Source organism: Platalea leucorodia (assembly GCF_965183815.1).
Source record: "Platalea leucorodia genome assembly, chromosome: 11".
Taxonomy (NCBI): Eukaryota; Metazoa; Chordata; class Aves; order Pelecaniformes; family Threskiornithidae; genus Platalea; species Platalea leucorodia.
In genome coordinates, this window is record NC_138833.1 from 17,441,738 (window position 1) to 17,461,134 (window position 19,397).

General features: G+C 54.3%; 1 protein-coding gene across 1 annotated transcript in view; it reads right to left on the reverse strand.

Annotated features, from left to right (window-relative positions):
• Positions 1-376: 376 nt before the first annotated feature.
• PPP2R2B (protein phosphatase 2 regulatory subunit Bbeta) overlaps positions 377-19,397 on the reverse strand; it is a 105,472-nt gene continuing 86,451 nt past the window's right edge. Inside the window, exons 5-9 of the mRNA XM_082323943.1 lie at positions 11,840-12,017; positions 9,660-9,824; positions 2,084-2,253; positions 1,507-1,598; positions 377-693 (exon numbers count right to left, since the gene is read on the reverse strand). Of these exons, the coding sequence (XP_082180069.1) occupies positions 414-693; positions 1,507-1,598; positions 2,084-2,253; positions 9,660-9,824; positions 11,840-12,017 (885 nt within the window). The 3' untranslated portion in view covers positions 377-413. The remainder of the gene's footprint in view (positions 694-1,506; positions 1,599-2,083; positions 2,254-9,659; positions 9,825-11,839; positions 12,018-19,397) is intronic.

The window sequence follows — 19,397 nt, forward strand, 5'->3', positions numbered from 1 at the left end:
TGGCCCCGCACACGCCGCACACCCCGCTCCCCTTCTCCTCCCCAGCCGACTGCCGACAGCCCGCACTACGCCATCACCGCGCTCGTACGTCGGCAGCTACAGCCAGCCCGGTGCCGCCTGGGGACACCGGGACAGCAAAAGCCTAACACCGCCCCGACCGCCCCACGTTACGTCGTAGCTCTCGACGCGTAAATGAAGAGAAATCGGGTGTCTGCTGGGTGTGCCCCCCGCTGCCCCAGGCGCCGGGGGTGCAGGAGTGCTCGCCTCTGCACAACCGCTATCTGCAGAGCAATAACTGAACAAAGGAGTAGGAAGGAAAAGGAAAAAAAAAAAGAAAGAAAGAAAAGAAACATTTGAAATCTTGTGTTTACTAGTATTCAGTACATGAGATTCCTAAAGAACAACTTGTCCTCCTAGTTAACCTTGTCCTGGAATATATACAGGTTATTTGTTGCTGCCACGGCAATGATATTCTCGGAGGGGTGCCAAGCTGTATGCAAGATCTTTTTGCTAAAGTCCAGACTGTCCACGCTAATTTCGTCTTTCCTCCGCTTGCCGCCCACGCAGACCTTGCGGGGCTTGAGGATGGCGCGGGGTTTGCTGTTCTCCCGCGAGGCCTCCAGCGTCACGTCGCGCTTGGTGTTGCGGTCGAACATGCGGAAGAAGTTGTTGTAGGAGCCGGTCATGATGACGCTGCAAGGAGGGGAGGAAGGACGGGTCACCGTGCGCAGCCCCGGTCCCCGCCGCCCACCCGACTGCCATATCCCAGACCTGCCCGGCATAGACCCCGCAGGACCCGGGGGCACCAGCAGGGAGCTCATGCCCCGTCCTGTGCCACAGGGCTCAGGCTCGGCCAGTGAAGCCATGTCCCCATGTCCTTCTCCTCCTTAACCCAGGGAGCGCGCATAGGGGAGGCAATTCCTTTCAGGATAACAACGCGGATGGAGAGTCTTTATGGCAAAGATTTAGCTGACTTGAACCGAATGGTTTTCTCACCTTTTTAGAGGCAAACTGCCTCGTGACTAGAGGCAGACTGAATATCCAGAGGCATAATGAGATCTGGATTAGATTTGGAATTTGGGCTTCAGGCCCAGGTGTGCCTCGTTAACCCACTCTGATGCTTCAGAGAAAAAAGTGTGGCAAGCCTACCAGGTCAACTGGTCTTGCATGCTTTCTGCCACCTGGTTCGGTGTGATTGATGCATGGATAGCTGTCAGCCACAGATTCTGGCAATCTGGAGCCAAACACATCACCACCCTCCTCCGGGTGTGGGTGAAATGGAGACAGGAACTGGACCCGACCGGGAGAGAGCTGGGACCCCATCAGACACCCTCAGCAGCGCTTGGGTACGGGACGGTGGGGACTCTGCACCCAGCTGAAGGCCGGGGAAGGGACCGCATGGGGACGTGGGAGCCACCGGGCCATCCCAAAGCGTGCACCCTCTGGGCTGAACTCGGCACCACAGGGCTGGGTGCCAGGATGGAGCTGCACCGTCGAACCGCTCACCTGTCAGACCCGTTCCAGACGCACTCGAACTTGTCGAAGATGCAGTCGTTCTCGTAGAGCGAGCAGAGCTTGCTCCTCAGGTAGTCGTGAACCTGCCGGCAGGGATGGATGGGGTGTGAGGCCCCCGCACCGACTGGCACAGCCCAGCGGCCAGCAAATGCCAGCCCAGCACTCGGCGGGGGCTGAAGGACGTGGCCCAGCCCCATGCTCTCTGCAGCCGAGCCAGGCAGCGTTGGGCACAGCCCGTTATCGCAGGCCCTTAACCACAGTCCACTCTAAGCACCAGCACCAGTACCACTTCACGTATGGCTCGGGCAGCACCGGGCACGTCCCTCCTGGCTGCCGGCACCTGAGCTTCCCCTCCTAACTCACACCCAACCTGGAGACGTGGCTTACAATTCACCAGGCCACTCGCGCCCACATTTAACAGTTCATTTGCTTTCCATGATTTAATGGCAAGATGCTCCCATCCATCAGGTTTGTACCCGTCCTCCCTGCTGCCAGCCTGGGAGTGCAGCTCGGGCAGGAGCACTGAGGGTGCCCGACCGCTGCAGGTGCCCGGCCGTGCCACACTCACCTGGTAGGTCTCGATGGGCCGGTTCTCCATGTTCAGGTCCCACACTTTGACGGTGAGGTAGTCCCGGGTCATGATATACCTCCCACTGTGGCTGAATTTGACATCGGAGATTGAGGAGATGATCTCGGAAAAAAATGACCGGTTACTTGGGTCTTCAGGCTCTTCGAAAACTGCAGAAGAGGAAAGGACAAGCCCCGGCATCAGCCGAGGCGGGAGCTCCCTGTCCCCAGGCCAGGGACCTGCTGCCCTGCCCTAGCACCATACGATGCTCCTGGGAGGGGAGCGGGCATCCCCAGAGCCGTGCTGCCGCACGGTAAAGGAGGCTCCAGTTTGGCTGTGGAGACCTACAGACGGCACCAAGCTGGCGTTCCGGGGCAGCCACCACCACCGCCCAAACGCCCTCCGGCCCCGGAGCCACCTGCCCTGCTTCGCCAAGCAGAGGCACCCGCATCCCCATGGGATGTCACCGCAATGGGCTGGGCGGACACTCCCCACTTCTGGGTTTGGCCTAGACCTGACAAATGCCCGCATTTTAAGGACTTTACTTGGCACAGTTGAAGCTCCTTTGTTTTTAATGTGTGCAATAAGCAAGAAGGATCATTGGAGACCAATCTATCAACAGCACCACAGAAGCCCAGAAGATTTAGAGCCTTGCATGTCACTTCTGCTCTCTAGAAATCGATGTGCAGCGTAACTGAAAGTCAATGTAAATATTTTATAGCCACTGCAACCTACAGATTTAATCTGATCAGTCTTCGAATAAATCACAGTTTGAACAGCTTGAAGGAGACCAGTGAAATTCCAAATTAAATGTATTTACAAATTTGATTTCAAAGTAACCTCAGCTGGGCACATATGGCTTTAAAAAACCATCACAGAGATGCATCAAGAGAGATGCTGCCGATGCGGGGACATCCTCTTCCCACCTCTACAGACAGCTCTCCAGCACAGCATTAAAGGACACCGCTGGGTAACAGGGAGAAGCTCACACCACTTCACTTCTCTACTGGAGAAAAACCCAGTTGCCAGCCACATTTGTCTGACCCTTGTCCCCACACTGAGGCTCTGCTACGAACCCTCCGCCGTGGCGGCTGTTGGCTCCGACCCACCGGTGGCCAGAGCAGGGGATGTGCCAGCAGCACAACGCCGCACCAAGCACGGTGTTTGCTCAGGTTTATCATCCCCTCGCTGAGCCCTGTGGTACCGACGTCTGAATTCCTGAGTATGGCAGAAAAAATGCCTGAAGTGCCAGTATAAACGATCTCGCTACAAATCAGAAATGGCATTGCCCACAGCAGGACCCAGCTCTGGGTCCTTTAATCACCAGCAGGAAATCTGATGACACGTCAGGTTTTTCAAATAAGAAAAGCGACAGCAACAAGAGAAAATAAAGATCTGAGGCAGTCTGTGGAGAGCATCTGAATGCCATGACTTGTCTTCGCTGTAATCATCACAGGTTTGCTCACACCAGGTCGGCTGGCTTCATGAGGCTTGTTTTAATGGCTGCATCGTTTCCGTCACGGATGCGTGTGTGTGAGCTTATGTCAAGGCTGGAGGTGTTCAGTTTATAGTACAGGGGCAAGAGGAAATTGTTGCTGATACTGTAGAAGTAGAAAATGTTAAATTGCAGATCAACTATCAAACAGGAAAGGCCTCAGAGAATGAACCCAAGAGCTGAGGCAGCACCGAGACAACTCAGCAAGGGTGAGATGTCTGAGGTGCGAAGACGGCTGGGAACTGCTCTCTGACGCCAGGTACCGCATCCTCCGGCACGCTGAAGGGAGCCTTCCCGCTGGCACGGCGTCACATCTGCTCCGCTCCCCGCCAACGCCCTGCTGCTCCCTCCTCCGGCGATTCCCCACCCTCCAGGTCCTGCCCGAGCGGCAGCGGAGCGAGGGCTCTTCCGTCCCCTCATGCCCGCATGGGAGCTGGCACCAAAGAGGAGCACGGGCTGCAGCGATGCCCAGGAAGGGGCTGGGGCAGGGCTGAAGCATCAGCCCCAGCCCAGCGGGAGAGCAAGGGGGTCCCGTGCGTCACCTCCTCTGTGCCGAGGAACCTGTGCACAGGGTGAGAAGGCAGGACTCGGCCACGCACCAAGCCTAGTGCAGGATCCAGCCGTGCACAACAGAGGCCAGCGCAGGATCCAGTCCCGTACGCAGCCCGGTGCAGACGAGCTGTCAATTTTTTAAAATTCAGAGCAGCTAAGAGGTGAAGTCTGGTGCGGGTTAACTGCGTTTTCCCTGCACCGCTCTTGCTGCCCGCTGTATTTGGGCTCTGATACCAGGAAGCAAAAACCAGACCTACCAACGCAGAGAGCAATCGTTCAAACAACACTTCTGGAGACCTCCCCGAGCTGATGCCTCCGCACTCGCCCTGCGCTGGAGCATCCCTCGGCCAGAGCAACCCTCTGTCAGGGCAGCTTCAAAGCAAATGTTTTTTTTTCATTCATCAATAAATTTAACACCAATTCAAGTACTGTGTTTTCTTTCCCCTCATTTAAACTTTAATCATGACCATTAGCAACACAGACTGGAAAACCAAAAGCACAGCAAAGCAGCAGTGCACTGTCACCAAGCCCAGGCTGGGGCTGGGGCTGTCACTCGGGTCCCTCTCTGGGCTCAGCGTCACCCCTCAGCTCAGCCCCAACACCCGCCCTGTTAGAAGCAATTGATTCACCAGGTTTTGATTTCGGATGAAGACAGGAGAGTGTTGCAAAGGCAAAGAGGTTTCCTGCTTTGCTAAATGAGCTCAGGGTGGCACAAGAGGCTTGTTCTTCACCCCCCTGGAGATTTTGCTCAACCAACTAGTTAATTCTTAGCTTGAGGTCTTGCCAGACCTATTATTCCGTGCAGCAGGACATCATTAGCTCCTGCGAGGGGCTGGAGGGAGGAGATGATTAGTTTCTGGGGGCAACACTACCAGCTCAGCTCTGCTCCAGCCAAAACCTGGGACAATGAGAGCTCAGCTCAGCTCAGCTCACCCCGCAGATTCCCAGTGCTGCGCAGGACTGGCTTTGTCTACACAAAGATGTGAGTTTTCTAATGGGGAAGCAGATCTCTGTTCTCTACTTATATAACCTTTTTCCTCTATAAAAGGCTTAGCTGAAAAAATAGGTAAAGGGAACACACTGTGAGCAGGAACACAGGAGTGAATGTGCTTTGCTGGAGCCTGGTTTGGCTTTGCAGAGCTGGCACTCTCCAATGGCATGCGGTGGCCCGGGATACGTGGCTCAGAGCCTCTCCTCTGAGCTGGCAAAGGTGATTTCCAGGGGTGAGGCCAAGCCTCTCCAGGCATTTAGAGAACACCCGCTAGCCAAGCAGCAGGGTCACCTACCGGCAAGGCCAGACCATCACCCGGCGGGATGCAGGCATCTCAAGTCAGGGCAGGCAGCTGCTGTGGGAAAAGCCCTCTGCAGCACACTGCGGACAGCAGAAGCACTGGGAGCATCTCCCCAAACCCACATGTGTAGGTCAGAGAAGTTAATTTAGTCCAGATGCGGCTATTTTACCCCTCTACTTCCCTCTCTTTGGAAAGACACAGCTAGCAGAGCCCAGCCCCCCTCCCTTTCCTCCTCCTCCTCCTCTCCTCCTCTTTTGTGCATCCCAAGTTCCAGGTTGCACCAGATGACCAGCTGCATTAAGCGACTTGCCAGATAAAAGGACTTTGGATCAATCAATCCGAGCTCTGCTTGAGCCAGCGAGTCCTACACGATAGTTATTCCCTGCTGAGCTTTTGGGGTGTTACTGGGACTGGCCACCAGCAAGCACGCTGTAGGTTTAACCGGCCGCTGTGTTTCAGCACGGGTCTGTATTAACCTGTACGAGATGAACCTCCTCTGACAGCGCGCCAGCATGGGCAAAGCCACGTCGCCGTCTCTGCTGGCCCCTGCGCTGCCGCCTGCGCCGCGGGCTCCTACGCACCCCCCGCACGGTGCCCACCCTCGGGTCAGGCGGCGAGGGGGCTGCACGCCGCTCACGTGTGGGTGGCCCATATGGCCTGTGCACTGAAAGTGATGGAGCCACTTAGTGCGTAAGCCCTGGGCAAGGCATCTAACCCCTCTGGATTTCAGCTGAGGCTCCAGTTAATCTGGTAATAAACAGGGCCCCCGTGGAAACCTGGAAGCACAGTGGAGCAGCACTTGCACGGACAAATACATTAACCCTCCGCTTCTTCTCTTGCTTCAAATAAAAAGTCAAAACTCCACTGATGGTTCACCTAAGCACAAAATTAATCACAATCATCACTGAGGAAAAGCTAAGTGAGCACAAGCAGAGAACTGAGCTTTGCTTTGTATCGGAAAAATCAACTCTGCAATCCGCTCTGGTGCAGAAGCCTTGCAACCACAGGCTAAGGAGCAGAAATTACCAGTCTGGTGCCAATTTCCCCCGTGAACTTGAGTGATTTGCTTTTCTGCCTCATTCTTCCTATCTGTAGCGAGGCAACAAAACGTGCTCCTCTTCCTCGTGGCTGAGGTACAGATCAATGAAATGCTTTTGGCAGCGTGCTCTGAGCACCAACACTTGCCCTGGCAGCCCTGAGGCAGAACAGGGCAAGCTGCTGTCTGTGGGGTGGCTGGACCCTGCTGTCCCCAGGCCCTGCCAGCACCGTCCCCATGGCCACCAGGCAGCAGGGCCACAGCCGCCCGCTCCTCCGCGGGATGCCCGGACCCTCCCCAGTCCTGGCGCTGGGAGCAGCGGGGGCTCTGCCAGGACTGCGGTCACAGCACACAGGCAGTGCCACCCAGTCCCCCACGGCGGAGTGGAGCGGGTTTGAGAACCAAAGCTCGCGGCTGGGCAGGGCAGGGGCTTGGGGGAGCTATTTTTACTTCCCGGTTGAAGGCTTTTGTGTGGCTTTGCTCCTGCTGCAGAAGCAGATCTGGGCTGCTGAGCTCACGGAAAGGATTTCTGAGCGCTAATTCTCTGTTACACAACAAACCTATTTATTTTCCTCTGACACTGAGCAGGAGCTGCCCTCCCTGCACCGGCTCCCTCTGCCAGCCCTCCTTCCCGAGCAGCCTCAATCAGCACCCTCTCCATGGGGATGCAGACCAAAGAAAACCCTGAGGTGGCCAAGAAGGGCTGCACAGCCCTGGGGTGATCCTGCTCCTCAAGGAGACTGGCAGCCTTTCCACCATGTGCTTGGAAAGCAGCAGCGAGGCAGAGGCTGGCTGGGTCTTCCCCCCAAGGCAGCAGTGCCTGCCCAAATACAAGGCAGGGGGGCTTGCTTTAGAAATCCATCATCTGCAATATCGGAGGGTAAAATCTGTAAGCTGTCGGTTACCTTATCAAAGCAGCTTTGTGGGCTGCTTGTTTCTAACCAAAGCTGAAACTGTTCTCAGCAAAGAATAAATGTTTGGTAGCGTTGCTGTAACGCAGTCAGGGGTGAAAAGACAAGGCGGCAAAGGTCCCCCTTTGGGAAACGGGCTGTACTTTGAGCCTTTTGTTTCAGGAGTTTGGGAGGTACAATCACAGGTGGCTCCTTAAAAAAAAAGTGGAAAGCCCAATGCCTTTTGCTATGGGGAAATAACTGTAGTAAGCCCCAACAGGGTTTTTCCTCACTTTCCCATATGCTTTTCAAACAGGTTTACTTTTGCCGGCGTTCCCAGCTGCACCAGGAATCCCGATCTCCCCTTTGGCTTCCCATAGTGCTTCGGACAACGCACGTGATTTCTTTGTGCGTGGTGTGCCCGGGGTAGGCATCCCCTCGCAGGACCACTGCCCCTCTTAGCGCTGCAGCACACAGCTCCTCACATCCCTGCGGAGCAGGCATTTCTATATGGAAGCTGCTGCTCTCTCCTAGGCCAGCTACGCAGCTGGAGGTAACGCGCACAACATCACAGATCGCAGGAACCTCAAATAAAATGGGCAAACAAAATTTAATAAGAGAAGCACATAAGTAAAAGCCGGCCCCAAGCAGCAAACTGCATCTATCTAAATAAACATGACTGGGATGTGCAGCGCTATCTTCTGCATTTTTATTAAATTTTGTCAGTTATTAAATGTCTCCGTTGGAGGATTTGCCTCCAAAAGCCAATGTTGCTTTTCATTTTGAACTTTGATGAACTGTCTCAATTTCAACTCACACATCTGCTGAACTGCAATTGACTGAGGCTGATGCTTCTGAGGGATGGAGGGAAATCAATAAGGAAATGTCACGGGAGAGGTCAAACCAAGCCGGGATTCACCGCTGGCCGGTGTGCTCGCCGAGGGCTGCAAGGACGCAGCAGTACCCAAACAAAGGGAAATGCCGGGGAGGGCTTCTGCCGCTGAAGTGTCAGGAAAATGAATTTTGTTTGCTCCTTAATTGTATTCTGATTGTCAGCTGGGAGCTGTCACTGTAGGACTGTGAGACACGGTCGAGAAATGCAACACTAGTGTGTTTTGCTCAGGATTTGGGAAAACTGCCGTTCGATATATCTGAATCTCCAGCCAGCGATGTAAGCTTTTCTCTCCATCCACTTTACTCCAGTTTAAAAACGGGTATCGGACTGCGACCGCAGCTCAAAAGCCCAGAAGCAATAGCTGGTGTGTAATTCCCCATCGCCTCTAGGAAACCTAAATCTGAAACACACCCAGGTGCTCTCTGGATGTAGATTATAAGCATGGGGCTCCAGTAAATTGCACCCAGTTTGTGCATCTTATTCTTGTAACATGATCACACTTTGAATACTGAAAATCTCCTTAATTTCCCACAAGATATTGGCCATTTTCTGAAGAAAACTCAAATAAGAACAGGAAACACAGGGCTTTAGCTGTCCAGTCACACAGCACAGCAGCCATATTTCACTGCCTTTACGGCAGATACCGAACTCCTTTAGGTCTGTCCCATCTTTGTGTCGTATTTACAATGCTGCGCTCAGCACAGAGCTGCTGGGAACTGCCAGGGCACAAAGAACAGCGACAGGTATTTACCAGCCCACCCATAAATGCCGTAGGTGTTTGTGCCGGTATTTTACTGAGCCGTTGCTGATAAGGAGAATATTTCCAGTAACGACCTCCTGAGACGACCAGGCTGAGGAGGAACGGAGCTTAGCTGGCTGCCTCAGCAGCGGCTCACTCACCGCATCAGCCCAGGGAGGACCAAGGACAAGCGCCCCAGCTGCCCAGCTTACTCCCAATTTTGAGGGGGCTTTTCTGCACATCCTGACCCCTGCGGCATCAACCACAGTTGACACCAGGACATGGGGCTATTTGGACAAACAGCCTGAAGAAACACAGCACTCCCTGTCTTCTGGCATTGACAGCTCCACAGTCGCTGTGCACTGACATCCCAGTGCCCCCTCGGACCCGCTGCTGCCGAAATATCACCGTGGGGCTTTTAACATGCTCCCCCAAAGGGTGTGGGGCCAGGCCCCAGGGGAAGCTGCTCCTTGTGGGGATGGGCAGGACTCAGGGCAGGTGGCCATGGGAAGGCCCAGGGGCCGGCAGGACCACAGCCCAGCACACCCAGAGGGAGGATGGGGCAAGATGGCAGGGCAGACCTGAGCCCAGGTCGGTCTCCGCACTCCCTTTTTTGGACTCTTTTAACCCAAAGGGGACCCTGTCCCAGCTGTCCCGCTGGCCGGGGCTGTACTCACACTTGGCGTGGCGGTCGCAGAGGGCGGAGGTGCGCATGTCGCACAGCCGGATGGTGCCTTTGCTGCTGCTGTAGACGAAGGTGTTGCAGTGGTGCGGGTGGAACTCGGCGGCTGTGATCACCTCCGTCAGCTCCTCCATGTTGGCTGGCTTGATGTCCACGATGTCTGGCAGGGCGAGTCAAGGAGCCCCACATAGCCCGGCCCAGACCCCGCTTCTCCTGTGGGTCTCCTCCCTCTGCCCCTGCTGCCGATGTCTCCAGGCACCCAGGCTTCCCCTCGCCCCGTGCAAACCAGGTGTTCCCAGGAGAGCAGCACCACCCTAGGGCAGAGCCGCAGCGCCAAGCTGGGACCAGCCAGCACCAGCGCAGGGGAAAGCCAACGTCCATCACGTTTTCTGTTCAGCCGGGGACTGCAGCTCCAGTACCACGGCCTGGAGCCCCTCTGCACGGCACGAGACCTGACTCTGCCCATTTGCCCTGGGCCAGAGTAAACGTCTTTTATTGCAGCATCGGGGCACAGTGAGTAACCACACCAAAAACAACGGGGAGGAAACAAAAAACAGCACGACGACCAACAGAAAACCACCACAGCCCAGGGACGCATAATTTCCAAAACATTTCATGTGCTTGGGCTCAGTGAAATACTGGGTTGAAAATCAAGCTGCAAACCCTGTCCTCAGGCCCCATGGATGATACCTACAAGGACCTGCACAGCCCCACAGAACATCCCGGTGCTGCAGGGGACGGCTGACAAGCGTCTGTCCTGGCCTGACACCAAGCCAGCTGTCACCCATGGAAGCAGCTTCAGATCTTACAGTGCAACCCGGACACCCAGCATGGGACGATTTACCCACTGTGCAGAGGGGGGAAAAGAAAACAGCACCTTTCCTCACCCCCTGGAAAGCAAATTAAGATCCTGCTGTTCCTGGCAAGACAGGAGTTAAAAAAAAAATACAGAAGAAGATAGGAATTTCTCACCCATGTGGGGTGTTCTACAATAGCAAGCGTTCCCACAGAAGAAGCCGCCGCAGTTCACAGCCACTGAGTGGTTTCACAGTGGTGATGTTTCTCCATCAGTTCTTAGCAAGTGTTTTGGGTGCTGCACTTGTGCCTTGGCCAAACTCCCTTGGGCCATCTAAACTCCCTGAGGTTTTACCCGAATTTACTATTCCTAACCTTCTTCCCCGAAACGCAACACACACTGCAGCCCTGCTCAACTGTACCCACTCCGAGCTCCCACCAGCCACACGCCTGTGACTGCTGAAATCCTCTCCAGCTGACTAAATTTGCCACATGCCCTGGGGATTTCTCAGTAGGAAACACGATATTAATATCACCGATGATTAGTGCCCCATTGTTATTATTTCTGATGCGGCTGTTACAAGGGTGACTGGCACGACCTCATTTGTACGACTATGACTGGCAGCCTGTCACCCTGCTGCAGGGTATAACGGAGGCTGCGCTATTAATATTTCCTCTCTCCGTCTTCCCCGAGGCATCTGTCTTCTCCATCACCCAGGGACCCTCCTCCCTCCTGCCTGTCCCACGCAAACCCTGCAGGCAAAATTCAAAAATGTGTCACCCACACCGGGAGGCAGCAGTCGCAACGATGCCAGCTGAGCCGGGCGCCACGGAGGGAGCGGCTCGGCGTGACGGCCGAATGTGCCCGCTGGAGACAGCCTAGCGTCCCGCCGGCAGCACGGCTGAGCCCGGCAGCACGGGCAGAGATGACAGGGAAGTGCCTTGGTAATGACACCTGGGGACAGGATTTCAGGTGTTCTGTAGTCGGATGCATGGTGGACTGCACTATTTTCTACTCCTGAGCCCCTGCAAGCCCTGGCCAGAGGGTGAAGCTCCTGTACCAAGGAACCATGCTCAGGGTGGGGGGACAGGGCCAGGCGAGACGCTGCGCTACCTGCTCAGTCACCATCACAGCAGACACGGGCATGGCTCTGCTGCCTCCCACAGAGTCAGACTTCACAGGTCCCCCCTCCGCCGCTCACCTTCACCAGGAACCTGTCTCCCTGTCCAGCTTTCTCATTCTCCCACAGACATTTGCATGTGTCTGGGCTCCCAGGGCTTTTACACCCCACTTGACAGCCAAGGCACCTCCCTTATTCCTGCTCTGGGCCGCGCTGGGACCGTCCCAGGGGCCGCAGGGCAGCACGCACCAAAGGATACTAAAACTTTGATTTGTGATTTCAAAGTTCCACAGGTTTATCCTTAGGTCATCTGCCGACATGTAGGTCTCGTAGTCGCTGTTGACGGAGATGGAGTTGATGTGGTAGGTATGCGCGTTGGCAAACACCCTCCGGGGGGTGGCCTCCACCATCAGGTCCATGGGCCGGAGCACAGGTACCTGCGGGACGGGAAGCAGAGTGTCAGCACCCAGGGCCAGGGTCCGGCTGTCCCACCCGACCCACGCCAGCGCCCGGCATGGGGGGGACATGCCCACGGCCACGGTGGGCACCCGTGCAGCTCTGGCTGGCAGCGCTCCATCCCACTCTCCACGCTCTCACCAAGGAAAGCTAACGCCTTTCTAAGTGTATGAACAGAAGGACAAGCAGACGTGAAAGCCTTTTACTTTTGAAAGAGGCACCAGCATGGTTAGTTTGCAATGAGAGCCCAGTAACCCAGGCTCGAATCTCTGCTGCAGCAACCATTCCTTCTTTGAAAGAAAAAAATAAAAACCACTTCTGCCTTGTTTTGTCACTGTTAACTGGAATCTGAAATTCCTGGAGCATTTCTAACAGAAATATATTCCTTGAGAGAGCCAGGTCAGCACAGATTTTTCTTTTAACTTTTTTGCATTTGCTTCACAGTGAAGTGATGGAGGTAAGAGATGAGAAGAGACAGGGAAAGGGAATGCACAGGGCAGGGACAGATGGAGGGACTAGAAACAGAGCTACACACGTTTGCCTTTAGATTAATAAGCATAACTCCTGTAAACATCAGAGGATGGAGAGATGCAGCGATAACAGTGTATGCAAGGAGCAGTGTAAGTAATAACTTCAGACACAATGCTCTTAAGGCAACTTAATACACTAGAAAGGTGTCAGTCTGTGCTCCTGTTTGCCAGTAAGCTATTCCCTCAAGCAACTTCATTACTGTGTATATTATCTGTGTGCTGCCCAAAGAGATTTCCCATGGCTACAGAGGTGGGGACGGGAGTGTGACAGCCAGCTCGAGTGACACTAGAGCACAGCGACTGCCAGCTCAGAGCCTGAGCTTAATGTGACGAGCCTGCCTGCTAATTCAGCCTGACACAGTCAATGATGCATCGTTTGCCGCTGAAGGACTCTGCTCAGCCATCTGGGGACGGAGGCTCGCGTTTTGCTCAGGGATTACAGGAACCGCCTGTCATTCAGACTGTTGGAAACATGACAGTTGTGCAAAGGGAAAGGGTTCAATGGTTACACCAGGCCTCGCCGGGCACAAAAGTAAGTACAGCAAAGGATGTGGTAGAGGATTTCACTCAGCGAGAGGATGCTGTGCATCCTGACCATACCTCACGGTCAAACCCCAGGCCAGTCCCCGTCCCCGTCCCCATCCCCGTCCCCGTCCGGAGCCCAGCAGCGCGCACTGCAGTGTGAAGCAACCAGGGCAATCCGGGTCTGAGCCACAGCAGCGTGGCCATCTGCAACCTCCAGCGCCCCAGCACAATTCCCTACCCAATTCTTATATGGCAGCTACTCACAACCACAGAGCTAAGATAAACTCTTCAGCCAAGAAAATTCTCCACGTGTCACTTCAGAGACAAATTCTGGGGAGTTTTTTGTGTCTGGAACTTGGTCTGTCACCAGGTGAAACCCCATGAGAGGAACAAACCTGGTCATCCATAAGTATTTATTTTGTTAAGGCAGGATTTTTTATCTGCTATGGTGGCAAGAATCTGCACTGGAATATGGAAAACGGCAAATGTTCATGCCCCTTTTCACCACATGCTGTAAGCTTTTGCTTAAGGGTATCAATGATAATTATTTAAACCTGAAAGCACTGACGTTTTGAGGCAGGAGCAGCCAGGAATGCGCTGGGAGCACGCATCGGCTTGGGGATCTCGTCCCATGACAGCAGAAATCTTGCAGCAGAAGGCAAACCCCTGTCTCAGGACGGCCAAGGGGAGAAGCTGCCCAGCGCAGGCTGGGCCCTGGCCTGGGTTTAATCTCTCCTCCGCTTAAGTCTGCCCTGAAGCTGGCTGGAAACACCACCACCATGGGGGAGGCTGATGCGAGTCTGTGCCGATGGCTCGACCCCAGTGCCGGCACTGATGCATGTCCTTGCCGACACGTGAATCACAGGCAGAGAAGATCCTTCTGTCTCCCTCTCTCTGCTCATGCTGCTCATTCCTCACCACCACGGGTCTGTTCTTGGCTGCTTCTTGGCTGCATCTTTCCTACACGCTGCCTGGTCTGCAGCAAGGCAACTCCCAGCGCCCCAGGGACCTGTGCCAGCAGGTGACAGACACCCACATCACATTTCTGCTTAACGTACAATAAAGGAAAAGAAAGGGTGGTCTGAGGGAAGACCCCACAGACTGCTCCGGCCGCTGCAGCCACACCGTGCTGAGCCCAGCTGGGCAGGCAGGGAGCGGCTCAGGGCGGCAGCGGTCAGCGACGGTGAAAAGAAAGCACCCAACAAATGGGGCACCGTGACAGCAACTCAACCCTGGTATTTTTTTTTTTTTTTGAAGCACACAGAGTCCAAGCCAGTGTCTGCCTAAACCACCCGGCTCCCACCAGCATTGCCATGGCAATCCTCAACAGCACAGAGACCTCCTCAGTGCATCCCTTCTTCAATTACGGAGCCAACCTGCAGGGCAGGCTCTGGTATTATATATACCCATTATTAAAGGGTAATTCAGTGTAACAAACCGCATCAAGTACATAGAAAGGCTGTCAAATAAAATAAACCACTAACAAATTAAATTACTTTCTGTTTTCAGGAAGAGGGGGGGGAATACCAGTCATTTTTCATTTAAAACAAAATATGTCTTAATTTTTCTTCCTGCCTTTAGCAGGCACCCCCTGCAAAAGAGCCAGTCCCACGCATTCAAAGCGCACATGACACTCAATTGCTCTCTCCTTGTTTGGCGAAGGCTTCCCCTTTCCTGAGTTAATAAGGCACTAATCCTCCCTTGAGCTGTAAAATTCATTTTCTCCGTGGTTTGGGGGTGGAGGGAGCCGGTGTGCCCTGGCCCCTTCCCACCACCAGTGCTGTGTTTCCTCCTGCCACCTGCAGCTGCTGAGCGAAGGCCCACGGCGCAGGTAACGCGATGTCAGTAATTGCTGCCGCTTCACTACTTTGTCGCCCGTTCCCATCAGGTTTCCCCCTTTCAATGTCTGTCATGTTGACTGTCACCACATGCTCCCTTTTCCTGGGGGAAAAGCTTCGTGTGGCAGAGCTTCTCCTCATCATTTACAGTTCTGTGATGGACATGGCCTGAAGAGGTGCATAGATTCGGTGTTTCCCAGGAAAACCTCGTCCTCTGCCCAGAGGTGGTATATGGCATGCAGTGTTTTCAAAATTCAAGTCAATATACAGGGGAAAGAGGGGAAAGCCTCAGCTCCGGGATGACGTGGTCACATCAGCTCTCACAAGCACAAGTCCAATGTGTGCCGGGTTGGAGCTGCCCGTCACTGGGGGTCAGACTGGTGGCATGAAGCCCCCAGCACAGCCCTGCAGTGAGATGGGACTCAACCACCTACTCACAAGGCAAAAGTGCTGCTGGGAATCCTTCTCACAGGACATGCTGGAGGCTGAAAATCCCTAAAGGGTGTGAATTTGACAGGGCTGGCTCATGAAGGGAAAGCCCAGTGCAAACAAGCAAAGCAGCGATACCGCCTCTGGCCCAGAAAGCTGCTCCCGCGCCCCAGCATTGCCCTGCTGCGGGTCCTGTACCCGCCCCTGCAGTCTCCTGGCCAGGGGCAGACAGGGGAGAGGGCGACCACAGACTTGTCAGCACTGGGAGCACGCACCCACTTCTGTGTAATGGAGAAGGAGGCTTTCCTCTCAGTTACCTCCATGGAAATCCTCTTAGCACAATGGAGCCGTGCTGGACTTACGCTGAGATACAAATCTGACCCAGAGTAGTAGCCATTAAAAAAAATAATCAATAAATAATCCATTTAGGTGTCTATCCAGTCCCCACCTCATCTTGGGTTACCAAGACTCAGCCCCAACTGCAGTCGAAGCTCTGCAATTACCCGCTACGTGCAGTGGGACCGGCAGCAGGTCAGCCCGGCAGCGCAGCGGCTGGAACGGCGACAGCTCCCACTGTGGCCCGCTTGGCGTGTACGGCAGCGCTCACATCTAACCATAATGCTGTAAACCAGTGGACAGGGCTGAGCTTTCCTCTCTCCATTTACATTTACAGCCAGACAAGCTCTGCCCTTTCCGGCACAAGCTGAGCGGCAGCGGAGGCAGTACCAGTGCGGCCGGCCAGACGTAGCCCCGCTCCCGCCAGCCCAGCCGCCCCTGCTCCGCACAAGCGCTGCCCTGGTGAGCTGGTGGGATTTGGCCAAGTGGGATTAGTCATAGCCGAAGCCCAGATTAACCCTAGCCTTGGGTTTGCAAGAAGGAAAACGTAATCCAGTTCCCGGCAAATCAGAGAGCAGAGCTAGCTGCTTGGGGATAAATCCGGCAAGGTTCTTCACCTGCTCCAGCAGCTGAGCCCTTCTGAATGTGGTCCTCAGCATTTATTTCTTACCTACAAAAGGCATATTCTATAGCTGGCCAACGCTGCCTGCAGATTAGTATTTTGCAGACACAATGTGCATCAAACGCTGTTTTCATGGCAGACCGACAATTTCATGCTCTTCTGGATTTTGTCTTATTGGACTTTCCCCATGAAGTGTGGAAGGTACCTTCCTCTGGGAGGATAAACCCGCTATCTCATTACCAGTCCATGTAGCTGATAGAGTTTCTGGTTTCATCTCTTTTCCTTAGACATCTCCCTCCCTGCTAAGCATCACACTAACACCGGTTCTTCTGTTGCCTGTCACTGAGCCTTTTTTCATTCAATGAAATGCAGGCACAGACTTGCTGCCAACTGAAGATCTACCTTCATGCCTGCAGGTCCAAAAGGTGAAGGCTGCCCCAAAAGGGTCTGGGTCCCAGCTGGGGGGCCAGGAGCAGGGGGAGGACCACGGACACCAGCTCTGCAGGGAGGACGGTGCAGCCAGCGCTGCGGTGCTGGAGCGTGTGCTGCCCGGCAGACCTGCCAGCCGGCATCGTGTCCAGCTTCTCAATGACCACGTCACACCGCAGGGCGCCGGCACCAGCACCGGCAGGCACTCAGCACACACACGCAGCTGCAGAAGTGAGCTGGAGGCGGAGGAGGTGTGCCACCGTACCTGGCTGCGCGCCAAGCCCGCGCCGCACCACGGGAGTGGGCGAGGGCCGCAGGAGCAGGCGGCAGGTCCCTGCACCGCCTGCCCTGGGCCCCCTCCCGGGGCCCCCAGCTCTGCGGCAGGGCAGAAGCGGGGCTATCGTCCTTCTGTCCCCACTTGGATGCCCCAGCAGAAGCCAACGAGAGCCATTTGTGGGCAGCGCGTCCCTGCCGCAACGGGGGCCGAGTCGCAGGAGCGTCTGCTGGGCTCTGCTCCATCGGCATCAAGGAGTTCAAAGCCTGAAGTTAGTCCACGTGGGCCAACTGTTCGGGCCATCGACACAAATACCTCCCCCCACCAAAAAAAACCAGGGCCAGTTCAGGAAGGGTTTTTAGGGCAAGGCTGAGCATTGACTGCAAGTGTCGTTCCACATACAGCCCAAATCATCCCAGATTTCCCGTTCTTTGTATGTTTTTTATAGCATGATAGGATTTTTTTTTGTTTGTAACTGAGAATTTGTCCTAGTTCAGTTATTCCACTCCAGGATTACGTTCACCATCTGTACCTAAATTCTGAAATAAGTTTGCAGAAACCTCAAACAGAACGGTTTTCTTACCTGAAGTTAAAAATCTTGAACTCTTCATGCAAATCTCATTAGAACTGCATTCTCCTTAAAGACGCGATTGATTGAGAAGATATTTTTTTAACTTATTTCTCCCACTGAAAAAGAGCCAGCGTCAGTAAAATCCCACCTAGCAGTTTACAATTTTCCTACTTTTCCTAGGGTAAGTATGTAGAAGCACAGCCATGTTACCAAACACATATTCAAAGCAATCCAAACCTGTTTGATAATTCTGCCCAGCACCTTGTTTTTACAGCATGTCTAGACACAGATACCAGCAGTGTAATTGCTGTGGAAAAAAGAGATGAACAAAAATATCTGAAAGGTCAGTTCTGGTCATCGGCATTTCAAGGGGAGTTTACAAATATTAAAAGGACGAACAATGAGTTTTCACCAGAAAAGAAAGAATTCAACTCATGACCTGGGAAAAACAAAAAAATGAGAAAAGCAGCAGCAAAACGGGCACCTCCATTTGTTTTCCAGTATCTGCAGAGGTGCAGGCGGTGCACGCTGGCAGGCTGGGTGCTGCCGCTGGCTCGGCCGGAGGGGAGTCCCCGCTCTGCAGACTCGCTGCGGCCGTGCCACGAGCGCCCCGTCCCCAGGCCCAGCCAGGCCCTCCTGCACCCCGCAGCCGCGGCGCGAGGCGCTGGCGCTGCCCGTCCCTGCGGGAACCACTGGTACCTCCACGGTGACTTCGGAGCCCGAACCCTGCAGACTGGCCGTGCCTCAGCGGCCAAGCCCTTCCTTCTCCATACAAGGTCTTGCTTCCAGAGCGACAAAAATCGAGCGCCTGCAAGCCAGTAACCCCACAGGTCCCCAGCATGTTGCAGACCAGCACGCCGGCTTCCCAGAGATGGCACGGCGTGGCGGTAAGCTCGGTGCTGCCCGGCTCGGGCAGAGGGGCCAGGCTAGCAAAGCGCAGCCGAGCATGCAAGTATTACACATTGAGCTGCTTTAGAGAAATGTGACTAATGAAAATGGGAAAATCCTTTTTTTTTTTTTTAATTTCTGTGGCAATGGCTTGATGACGATCATTTGAAATTGATTAGTTCTGCCATGTGCATTTTATAGCCAAAAATGCCAAATGTTTCACATTACATTGTCATTTAAATGATAATGCTTTGGAGAATGTATACAAGGAAAAGACAGACAAATCTCTTTGCTGGGGCAGAAATGCAGCAGCACAGCAGCCCTTCTCCAAAGCACCCCCCATCCCCTCCCTCTCCCGTCACACAGCCCCGCTCTGGGGCTGCCCGTCGGGTGCACTGGATGCAGTGGGAACACAGCACAGCCTCCCCAAGAAACTGCACCCAGGGGCCAAGAAATCTGAGTGCTTTGGCAAAACGGGAGATATAAAACAGAATTTATGATGAATGTTGCTGGAATTGAGAGAGTGAAGTGGTAGCTCTTACTCAGAGAGATTTGCGACAGCTACAAACACCAAGAACCGGGCGCATCAATGCACCTGCTCATCGCACCCACCTCGCACTTGGCCTGGGAGGGTCATTCCTCACCCAGGGAGGTGTCCAGGGGAGACCACAGCAAACCATCCTCTGTACCACAGCAACCTCCTGAGTCCTTAATAACCTGGGTGAGGCACGACCCTGCTGCCCAGAGCAACTGGTCCCTGGGCTCATTAGGTGCAATCCAGCCAGTTTGCAGGGTGCTTCCGTACTTACCAACATTTTAAAGTGCTTGGGGCAGAGACCAGCTGCCCAGGGCAGGGGAAGTTGCTCCCAAATGGTATCTGAGCTCCCAGGGTTTCCCTGGGACAGAGGAGGGGAGGCAG